The 12,233-nt window shown below is 30.1% G+C and overlaps 1 protein-coding gene across 1 annotated transcript; it reads right to left on the reverse strand.

The window, feature by feature from the left end:
• Nucleotides 1-2,210: 2,210 nt before the first annotated feature.
• On the reverse strand, nucleotides 2,211-4,234 carry LOC125498581 (uncharacterized). The gene is made up of 6 exons (XM_048646813.2): nucleotides 4,097-4,234; nucleotides 3,741-4,011; nucleotides 3,532-3,634; nucleotides 2,881-3,009; nucleotides 2,424-2,544; nucleotides 2,211-2,348 (listed from the first exon to the last, which is right to left on the reverse strand). Exons 1-6 carry the CDS (start codon nucleotides 4,232-4,234, stop codon nucleotides 2,211-2,213), a joined length of 900 nt encoding a protein of 299 aa, XP_048502770.2.
• Nucleotides 4,235-12,233: the final 7,999 nt, after the last annotated feature.

Here is a 12,233-nt window from a genome sequence, read left to right on the forward strand (position 1 = left end):
AGTTGTTGTATATGTGTCAACCAGTTACTCAGTTATAAAAAGGTGTCATAGTATTGAATGACTTTGATTTAAGTAAAATGTTGATAGTTATCCGCATATGAAATATATATATATACATTTTTTTTAATTTGTTATAATATTGTATTTAAGATGGACGAAGAAATTGAGTTGTTGTCATTTCTATATAATAATATTTGTTAAAGCAACTATGATTATGAAATAATTTGGATGTAGTAAATAAAACAATATGATATTAAAAAAAGTTAATGGAGATATATTAGTATTTGTGAAAAAAGACAAATACATATTGTAACATATATTACATAGTTAATAAAACATAGCTGTTTACATAGAATCTAATTTTGAACGTGAATACATTATGCAACAACACACTTAGGTTCTAATATATTTTGTGGTATAGCTGATGTAAGTGTCGGTGACTGTCTTCCAACAATTTCATCTGATAATAATTGTAGTCTACAATGTCAAGATTATATGTATCTTGAAGAAAGCTAATGGCTTGTCGAGCTGCAGTTTGCTGTGAAATATTCGCCTCTGTTGAAGTTATTCCGATGAATCTTAGTGTGTGGGGGAAATTTGGAACTCCATGAATTTCAACGTATGCTTTCAATTCGTCAGCAGTGATAGAATGAATTCCATAGTGTGCCGCTGGTAAATTAAGTTGTGTCAGCATGTCATGCAAAATTATTTTCATGTTCGTTTCGATTACTCGATGTGTTTCACCCATTATAAGCAACAATATTTTTGAAGTTCTCGTAGTATTTGAATGAGTGTATATGTGTTTCACTCTGTGTGTGTGTGTGTGTGTGTGTGTGTGTGTGTGTGTGTGTGTGTGTTGTGTGTGTGTGTGTGTGTGTGTGTGTGTGTGTGTGTGTGTGTGTGAGTATGAGTTTGATAATATATATAACATGCATGTTGCCATGTGTCACAAAGATTCCTCTAAATGCATATATGTACGACAACACGTGTTGTTTAAATATTCATGTTGATATGATTTGGCATGAATGTTTATGTGGACTGTATATTTGAAATTTACGTGCTAGAACATTTATACCCTAAGATAAATAATTATGACATAATATGGATGTAGTAAATAAAACAATCTGATCTTAAAAAAAACATAATACAAATATATTAATACTTGTAAAAAAAAGGGTAAATACATATTCTACCATATCTTACATAGATTTTTACATAGATTTTAATGTTAGATTCGGATACATTATGTAATAACACAAATAAGTTCTAAAACATTTTGTTGTACAGAAAAAGTAAGTGTTGGTAATTATCTTCCAGTAATTTCATTTGATAATAATTGTAATCTCCAATGTCAACATTGTACGTATTTCGAAGAAAGTTAATGGCTTTTCGAGCTGCGGTTTTTTTTCAAAGATTGACCTCTGTAGAAGTCATTCCGACGAATCTTAGTGTATGTGGAAAGTTTGGAACTCCATGAATTTCAACGTATGCCTTCAGTTTGTTGTCAGTGGCAGAATGACTTCCACAACATGGCACTGGTAGATTAAGTTGTATAAGCATGTCGCGCAAAATTATCTTAATGCTTGTTTTCATTACCCGGTGTGTTTCATGCATTACAAGTAACGATATTTTCAAAGTTGTGGTAGTATTTGTTTGAGTGTGTATGTGTTTGTTGTGTGTGTGTTTGTGTAAGTATATATTGAATACCCGTTTTATAATAAATGTAGCATGCATCTTGACATTTTTCATAAATTTTGCTTTAAATTCATGTCTGTACGATAACACGTGTTGTTTAAATATTCATGTTGATATGATTTGTCATGAATGTTTACGTGGGCTGTTTATTTGAAATTTACGTGTCAAAACATTTATGTCATAAAATAAGAAATAACGTGTTGTTAAATAATTTAATTTTTTTCTAGAACAATTATATATTGTACTTTTTAGAAAACATTTTTTTATTATATTTATATCAATAAATTGTGATTTATATTCGATTTCTTTATGTACTTATGATAGTTGATATGATAAAAAAAATGTATTAAAATTGGAAAGCATTGTATTTAAATATTTAAGGGTTCAACAAATGATATGAAATACAATTACACAAATTATACATTACATTATATTTTACAATATGTACAAGAGTGCCTATATTATTTTATCTTACAATGGATATTCAAAAGTAATTTACACTATAGACATATTATTCAAACGGTAGCATATGTAATTTCCTTGGTTTTCCAACGTAGTTGTCTGTTATCTCCAAGCATGTATGTAGTCAATTCTATGTTGAAATATTTGTCCTTTAACTTCTCAACAGTTTCTTCAATAAATATTCGGCGTTCCTAGAAGAATAAATGTAATTAATATTGATTATTGGTATATTTATATTATGTAATATGAAATGATTATTAAGGTACCTGCATCGACAGTATAGATATCTCATTTGCTTTTTTGTCTAAAACAAACTCTGCATGATGACCAAAGAGTGTCATAGGTGTCCTACCGCTGGAATCTTCAACATCAACATGTAGGATACATCTGCAGTGAATGAAATAGAACAGATAAGTAATGGGAGATGATTTCGAAAAATAATGGAAAACGGTGTGCAAAATTACTTGGGTTCAGCTGTTGCAGCATGTGGAGTGGATGAAATTGAACAGGTAAATTCCTCTCCAATGTTAGCGTTACATTTTTTGTTGCATACGTTGCAAGAATCATATATTAGACTATGCTTATTAGATATTTATGTAATTTTCCCTTTGATATGCACATTCTTTCCAGCCTGACATTAACAAAATTAAATCAAATAAAAAAGTTACTAAGAAAAATATAACTACAATAAAGAAATAAGAAATATATTTATATTTAAATTACAATATAACCTGTTGTTCTGGCAGTAAACTGATTAAAACATCTGAGTGTCCATTTTGCTCTGTGTTTTCATTGCTCAGTTTAGCCATCGATGTTTTTAGTTCGTATATCTTTTCAGTGTTTTCGACAACCCTGCAATAAAATTATGTGTAATATTAGATAACGTTGGTAATAGTTAGTTTATGGTTACTCTTTTATTTAACTTACCAGTTATGTAATGCAAATGTTGTTGGTGAATCAGTGTTTATTTTAATAGTCAAAAGAGGTGAACTGTTCCATTTCGCTCCTATAAAAACATATTAGTAGACTTATAGTTGTTTTAACAACAATAAAAATATTAACAAAAATAGCTAAAAATAATAATAATAACATAATGATAACACTAATGTTACTATAATAAAAAGTAAGCGTGGTACTTAAATTATAATATAATTTAAATTGGATACCATCGAAATTTTTTGCTACAACACGTGTAACTTGAATAATAGGAAGCGAATCGATTATTTCAGCAATCTATTCAGCTTCATGTGTAGCAAGAGTGTTCCATACTGATAATGTTATTGGTGTTAACCTGTCATAATATATAATGTACATATATTGTTATTTAAATGAATCATTTCAGAATAATTGTTATTGTTGAAATTATAAACTTACGATGTATCTGTTAACTGGATATCACGTATATCATACGTTCTTCCAGTTGTTTGAGAAGTCACTGTTCTTATTTCATGTACATGGATAGCAACACCAACAATATCTGCAAATACAATTGAGAAGATTGGCCAACATATCAAAAAATTGGTGAAGCCATAAGTAACGAATATTAGTTTGAATATTAATAGTACATATAATTAATGACTAACCAATTCTATCGCTTTTTCCAATATAATCGTTTACCGCATCAAGTGATACCCAGTAGGACGTTTCACTTATTTGATCATGTATGGATGATTGAGTTTCGGTTACTTTTGTTGTTGATTTGATGGTCATCTGATATTGTTGCTCATTCTTGATGAGATAGTCAGGCATTCGACTGACAAGTGGATTTGTTATATCATATTCTTTTCCTTCATGAAGTGTGTCTCTGAAGAGATCAATATCTTGTTCAAATATTGTTGCTCTCATTTGTACACCCTAAATATAAAATTAACATTTACAATGTTATGGAAAATAATTTCGGTACTGAATATGATTTGCACACAAAATAATATAAATGTACCTCGTATTCAAATATAAGATTTTGCATCTTTACAGTTCCTGAACGAGAAGTCTTTGGAGGTTGCTTTCGGAGGACGACAATTGTAGTCGTAAAATTACGACTTTGGTCGGATAGATCACCAAGTGCTATTCTTTCCATAGTTACGATGTTCTTGCAATGAAAACAAAAATATATATTTATATTGTGCAAGCATAGTATTCGCAAAAATATAAATATAAAAACATGAATTGTAGTGCACTCAATGTTACAAAATATTTATAGTACTATTGAATTTAACTAAGTTTACCTTATGTCTTATTTCTTATTTCTTCTTTTTATATGTCTACACTAAAGTGGTTTACGTATGAATGATCATCCGTATTTTCTTTTGTTGGATATATATTTTTTCAGTGTTTGAAAAGTTGCATACCATCTAGGTTGAGTCGTACATTTACATTTATAGACAAACTTACTAACATGGTGCCAAAATTTGCATATGATATACTTTTTTTTTTATCTAATAGATAGATTCTATGGAAATTTGTTTCAGCACCGCTTTGTAACTTACAACCAGAAAAATACAAAAAAGTTTAATAAATATGAGAGAGTAGAAAAAAAAGTAGAAAAAGAATGTAATATTAATCTTATCTTACATTGCATATATAATATAATAATATAAATGGAAAAATAATTCATCATATAGACTATTTTTATTGTTATTATAGTAATTTATTGTTTACACTTATGTAATATAATAAGTGAATCGTTGTATACGTTATTATGTTAATGTAATTAAGAGGCATTTTATATAAAGAAAAAATTATTCCTAATTAAGCAAGTTCATGCAAGTAAAGAAAAAAAGTTTAAATAGATAACAAATGTAATTTTGAGTTGGAGAGAATGAGAACAATAAAATGAACTTTACAAATATTAATTTATAAAATTAATTTCTACTTATCTCAAAATATCAGAGAAGATAATTTTTAGTTTAACATTCTCATGCAATGGTGACAAATTTATGATATTTGTTAGCCGTATAAAACAACTATATGACTTTTAAGAAACTTTCTTTATGGATTGCAATCCTCATCTCCATCCATATGAAATCAAAACAAATGCAATTTTATTGATATAGACAATAATATTTGTTGAAATAGTTTTTTGAAATAAATATAATTGCATTAATGTAGCTAAATCTTATCTCATAGTGTAAGATAAAATTATCTTGAGTTCAATATTTCAATACAAACAAAAGAAAATAACGATAACGTAGGCCATATAAAAACAATCACATACATCTTTAATAACTTTATTGAACCACAAGAATCTTCAGCTGCATCTGGATCGGGTAACGATAACTTCAATGTAATCCCCCACATTTTTAAAGGATTTTCGTAAAAATATTAAGTTATTTATGTAATTATATTAAATCCAAATGAGTTTGGAAAATGATTTGACTTTTAAAAAGGGTTGACTATTTTAAAAGTCAACTAAAAATATTTTTTCTAAGCTTAATAAAGTTTGTAAAATTTTAATTAAGCGTGTTTTAAATAAGAGTTTAATTATTAAAAGTATATTTGAAAAGAAAACTTAATGGAATCGAAAGCCCAAAAGAAATAAAAAGGGAAAGGATAATTTGATGACTAAAGTCCTAACAAGCCCATCTTGTTAGTCATCAAAAGGTTTTAATTATTGAATTCCTTTTCCTAAGCCCAATAGGATTAGCCTATTGTTTTAATTATTGAATTCCTTTTCCTAAGCCCAATAGGATTAGCCTATTTAAATATCCTAAAACCCGAATTTTGCCCTACACTTATTTTCTCTCTCCTCACTTGCACGTGAGTTCCGAAATCCTTCCCCCTCACTCGACATTTTCTCTCTCTTCTTCCTCTTGAGCGTGACTTTCATTCTTTCTCTCAAAAATCGTTTCTTCTTCGCTAAGTAACGCTTCTTGTTGAACAAGAAACGTCACAAACCTTTTCTTGAAGCCGAAAAGAGTGATTTCCGCCGGTCCTTGCTGCTGTCCCAGCCTCGGCGCCCTCTTTCCTCCTCTTATTTTGGTTGTTTTCTTTACTTCTCCTTTAAGATTCCATTAAAGTTCTAATTTTTATTGTTATTTTATTATTATTTGCATGATTTCGATTTGAGTTATTATTTTATTATGAAATATGTATTTTTCGGATCATATGTATAAAAGAAAATTTTCAGATTTATTATTTTTAGTTTTAATCATGAAAGATGTGATTTTTAGGGTTTTAAATCACTAGAAATCGTATATTTAAAGTATGAATATGAATTTTGATTGGAATACGATTTCTATATTCATTTAAAATATTTTCAGAAGGTTTAGAAAATTTTATAGTTGCTGGAAATTCAGAAAGTTAATATTTTAAGGTTTTTAAAATATCTATACTAGGGATTAAAAATAATGAGAGTTTAAATTATAAAAACGATTTTTAAAGAAGTTTAGAAGGGTTTGGGACGTTTTAAAGTTGCTGTATTTTTTTTAGTACAAGTATTTACTCGATTTCTTGGTTGTTTTAGGCGAGAATTCACTGTAGGGGACTTTTAGTGCTTAAAAGTGGCCTACCGTTACGTTTATACGAGGTACGTACATAGTCTACGTGCTAAATGGTTAGAAACATGCTCTAGGGATGTTTTTAATTTGTAGTATCATGTATAGGACCTTGTAGTTCATATATATGATTTACTGAGATGGCTTTACATGTTATTTGCTTGTATGCTACATGTAAACTAAGAATATGTTTAAGTATGACTTGTTTGTATGGAAGTTTGATGCAAGCAACTAAGTTTAGTTTGGTATTAATTCGTGAGTGAATTAATGTAAGTAAATTGGAATCATGGATTCTTTGAGTTTATCGATTTATCTTATAAGAACCGAGGATCTTATTTGGTAATTTTGAGTTATACCTATATAAAGGTACAGTTTACTGTTGGCTAGGTTCAACAGGCAAGTTAGTAAAGAATAAAAGAAGTTAAAGAGTCTTGGATGCTAAGTTGTGAACACTTATTAATTCTAAGATTAAAAAGGAGTTTTGTGATGTTAGGTGATTAGTAGTTGTGAGTATTATGTGCTTGGTTGGTGTCAACACAAGTATAAAATGAATGCAACGTAAAGTGAAACGAGAATAGGTTATAGACTTTAGACTGGTGCACGTCTAGAGTTGGACACTAAGGGTTGGGATACATAGTCCGCCGTGATATGTATTTTCGAGGTTGGATTGATCACCATTCCTCTTTAGTTCAAAGGTTCCTCGATATCGTAGGTCATTCTGGTTTACGGAGTCACGACCGTATTTCCTATTTCAGTATAGACAACTCGTCCCAATAACTATTCCATTTAAAGAAGAAATAAAGGTTAGAGTCTAATTCAGTAAGAGTCGTCTGCAGTTGTTATGTTATTATTATTTTATTCTATAAGTTGTATTGTAGCATCATGTTTAGGATTATTGTTGTCTGATATGTAGTACTCAGCTTTGCTGATTACGTGCTTGTCTGTGTTTGTGATCATGGCTTTGCCTATTGATCCTGTGGTGATCCTTCGGGGGAGCATAGTCAAGAAAGCATTGACATTACAGGTTCGAAGATGCATACCATTGGGGAATCTGGAATGGAGAGGCTTTTGTGATAGTAGTATTTAAGTTGTTTCTAGGAGTTTATATTTTCAGACTTTAGCTTTGAGTTGGTGTGTTTCAGTTCAAACATTGTTTGACTCTTATTTCATAAGTTTAATAAAGTTGGTTTTGTTTTAGTAAGTTTTCCGCTGCAAAATTCTGAGTAAGCCGAAACGTTTTCACACGGGCGATAATGCCTGGGTAATTCTCTAGATTTGTTATAAAAGTATTTTCTAGAAAGAGAGAATTATCGGGGTGTTACATTCAAGCCATATGAAAATAATAACATCTATCAAGGACTTAGTTGAATGACTAAGAAAATGAGTTGGATATAATATATAGATACTCATTCAGCTGAAATGAAGTCTTCCGCTATACACGTCGCTTTGTGAATAATCTGGAAATCATATATTTCATACACGTATCAGTGTATACAAATAAACAACCGACCTATATTGAGACAATGGATTTGAAGATGCTAGATGGCTACAATTTGTAGTTCGTATTTTAGATTTGGATAAGAACAAGTAATATGGTTAATATGAGGTTGAAGAAATAGAAAGAAAACCTCATAGTTGATGTATGTTATGGTGGGTTATATTCTCAAAACTAAGGAGAAAAACAAAGATATAAATCTATTGTGCTTGTGAATTTTGAGGAAGACAAAAAAAGGAATAATACTAAGAAGTGACTAATGAAAACACTATTCAAACAACAGAACTTTGAGTAAAAACAAAATCTGATGTATTATAAGATAACGCAAAAAGACAAAAATCATATCTTACGGTGAATTTTGGGAACAAAATTTAATTGATAGAAGGGAAGAAAACCTCATAGTAGATGTATGTTACGTTGCATTATATTTCCAAAACTTGGGAAAATAACAAAGATATAGATCTATCACACTTGTGAAATTTTGAAGAAGACAAAAAAAGGAATAGTACTAAGAAGTGACTAATGAAAACACCAAAAGTACATAGTGTTGTCAAATCATACACATCAAGACAACATGTGATTTTGTGTTATGTATTACATATTTGTGACACTATTTCATGCATCCATCAAGATACAAAATATAACCATCATATACAACTTACAAAACAATTAATTTAATCCTAGGAATCTTATTTCGGTAAGATTCGGTAATATTTATAGCTTAACAATCTTAGGAAGACAAATCTAATATTGTCAATAATTTTGAGCTGTAAATATTAAAACAAACTAAAGAAATCACAATTTTAACTTCCAACAATTGCAACAAGAATTCATTTATTTCACGTAATTTTCACTCTTAAACATTCACAATAGTAGTGCAAATTAATATTACATGGTCGTGCATATCAAAAAGGAAAAAATTTTGACTACTCACCTCAAAGTTAATACTTTTGGTAGTCGTTCTTACTTTCTAAAGGTATGCTTTCAAGTTTCCTATACTCTTACCCAAGTTATCGATACAATATTGTTTAAAACCTACAAACAATATACATCAAGGCAAGTAAATTACATAGAATCAAATGTGGAAGATAAAAACCAAAACCCACCAAAGGAACACAATTTTACGATAAATTTATGAAATCACAAAGTACAAACCATCAAGCAAATGAAATTTCCAAAATTGTAATTAATTCCACAAACTCATTTTCAAAATTCGTATAGCCTTAAATTGCTCCATAAACTATAAAAATTCATAAATATAAATGTGAAAACAAACAATAATAGTAGTTGAATAACTAAGATGATACAAACTCACTATACTTAATCAACCCACATAACCATCTAATTTATCGTAGCTCAACCAACACTATATCAATCAATGTACCATAATTTCATAATGAAATCTACTAATCATAATCCCAACTTTACCAAAGATCATATTTTGGTCATACAATGTTTATTATAAATGGATACATCACCCCAAAATTTGAACCAAAGAATACGCTCGTAATCTACTTCCATGAGTATTTTGTTATAATATACAATAAAACTTTTAAGAACATACAATATTCCACACATGCAAATTGGGAATTAAAGTACCATGGAAGTAGTTGTTGTAGGCTATCAAATACAAATAATACGTAATTTTAGTTGTCTAACACAACTTGATCATGATTAATTATGGAAGTATAATATAGGTTTTTCTAGCATAGACTTTAATTATGCATAGGTATCCTATACGTCTCTCTTATAACCATTTTTTTTTCAAATTATAACAACTAAATAAAGTTTCATTACAAGTACTAATAAAGATATAGTTTCATGAAGAGGAATGCCTAGGTTGAGTCGAGTTTTTTTATTCTTTTCTTATGAACTAATAAAATTTAATACTAAATTATCAAAAAAAGTATTAAAAATATAGTAACAACTTTAACAACAAAAAGATATGTACGGTTGATATCATAAAATATAGCTTTGTGCCATGCAAGACATAAGGATTTATAAGGAGCGTCAGCTTAATTAATAAAGTTATGCATCTAAATTGAAAATATTTAATAAAGTTATGCATCTAAATTGAAAATGACTAAATGGCTAGAACCTCTAAGATTAAAGAACGACAAATTGACAACTCAACCAAAAGCCCAATTACCATCACAGAGTTACGTGCTTAGTATCCTAATTGAGCCAGAGAGTTTTTTTATTTTTATTTTGTGCCTTGTTTTCCTTTTGTAGATGCCGACACCCTCTTTATGTCTCTCTATTACCATTCCTTGCCAAAACATTATGAGTTCCTCAAGCCAGATACGTAAAGTAATTGAAAATGGAGAGATTAGTAGCTAGCTTTACTTGAGTAACCAGGGGAATGAAGAAAGAAAAGGACATAGAGAAGCTGGTTTACAATGCTTAGTTTGATAATGAGAGTATGAGACATAGGGACTACAACAACCTGTGAAGTAGAAAGACGCTCGGAAGGTGCTGTTTCAAGTTTTTGAAACACATAAAAAACAAATTGAATGCCTGAAAAACGTTGGAGACGGTGGTAAAATGTTATATTCTCTTAAATTTCAAGATACACAAGCTAACATATGAACAAAATCTTGCAAAATAAACGTAAAGAACCTGAAATTCCTCCTATCCTCAAGGGTTAAAACACTTCTCATCACCAGAATACAACATAAAAACTTCCGTTCAAAGACGCGGGACTATAAAACATTATCCTCTCAGATAGCAGAGAAAGTGAATGGCTAAACGGTTTGCCGGTTTGCCATCGGAAACAAATGAAACTGTATTTAGCTAATAGTTTGGTAGCAAGCAAGCAAGCAACTCCAATTATCCATTTACCTTTGTTAGCTCAAGTAGAAGGGAAAAAATGGGTTATGGGGAAAGGGTTAATGGATAATTGCATCACTGGTTTTGCTGTCAAACTGTTGGCTAGATAGCCCAACTCTTATACATTAGAAGATGGACAAGTATACTGATCTCTCCCAATTTTTCTATATAATTTCTATATCTATTGCTCCATCATTCTCCTCATTCATGACATATGAATCATCAACAGGAGGCATATTATCCACGTCATATAAGTACCGAACTCCTCTCTTGATATCATCTAGCTCTGCTTGAAGGGATCAGATGAACCCTCTATATGAGATACCCAAACAAGCTAAACCAATTTTAAAATAGAAAACCAAATTACGAAAACGGAATTACAACAAATTAAGAACATGAAATGTCGGGTAAAAAAAAAATCAGAAATTTGAATTTAAGAACTAACCAACATGAATAACATCATCTCACTTTGCTCGAGTTCCGGCGAGAACGACGATGATGGCCATGATAATAATGGCGCTAAACTACGATGACGATGAAGAGAAAGAAAAAAATCTAGAATTTAACTAACCAACATGAATAACATCATCCCACTTTGGTCGAGCTCCGGCGAAAACGACGGCGATGGCCATGATACTAATGGTGATAATTACGATGACGATAAAGAGAGAGAAAAATCGGAAAGTTTACTTTGGTAATTTGGTAGAAATGATGAAGGGAGAAGAAGCAAAAAAAATGAGGACAGAGATTCACGGGTTGAATAGTACCGTTCTTTTGTATTTTGCCATTTAAAAAAAAACATGAAAAAAAAGGTAATAAGAAGAAATGATGAAGGAAGAAGAAGCAAAAATTTGAGGGAAGAAGTTCACGGGTTGAATCACTGTTCCCATTCTTTTGTATTTTACCATTAAAAAAAAAAAGGAAAAAAAAGGTTAATGAGATATTAGATGGCAGTCTGGTAGTTATGTGAAGAATCTGGTCGGTGCCCCTACCCTTGGACAGCCGAAACCCAAGTTCCCTTTTTATATAAGATAAGAAACGTGGCAGTTGTACTCTTTTAATATCCCCCTTTTGCTTTTCAAAAGAAAATTTTAGGTGATTGACCTGCTAGTACAACTTGAGACAACTACTCTTTCTTTATTTTATCTTTTGACTTTTCAAATCTTTCAATAATTAGTTTTCTTAAGGAAAATTAAGACTTCATTAAGTACACTACAATACTTCATAAATAAGAAACATTATTATTCAATAATTTACTT

This window comes from Beta vulgaris, chromosome 6 (assembly GCF_026745355.1).
Source record: "Beta vulgaris subsp. vulgaris cultivar EL10 chromosome 6, EL10.2, whole genome shotgun sequence".
NCBI classification, from domain to species: Eukaryota; Viridiplantae; Streptophyta; class Magnoliopsida; order Caryophyllales; family Amaranthaceae; genus Beta; species Beta vulgaris.

What these genes read in the sequence shown, in the direction of transcription:
- LOC125498581 (XM_048646813.2), bottom strand. Translation starts at nt 4,234, where the DNA reads ATGGAAAGAATAGCACTTGGTGATCTATCCGACCAAAGTCGTAATTTT. An exon ending in TGGAAAAAGCGATAGAATTG is followed by an intron (nt 3,635 to 3,740) that starts GTTAGTCATTAA and finishes TTGTATTTGCAG; the next exon opens with ATATTGTTGGTGTTGCTATC. An exon ending in CCAGAACAACAGGTTATATT is followed by an intron (nt 2,545 to 2,880) that starts GTAATTTAAATA and finishes CATTCACTGCAG; the next exon opens with ATGTATCCTACATGTTGATG.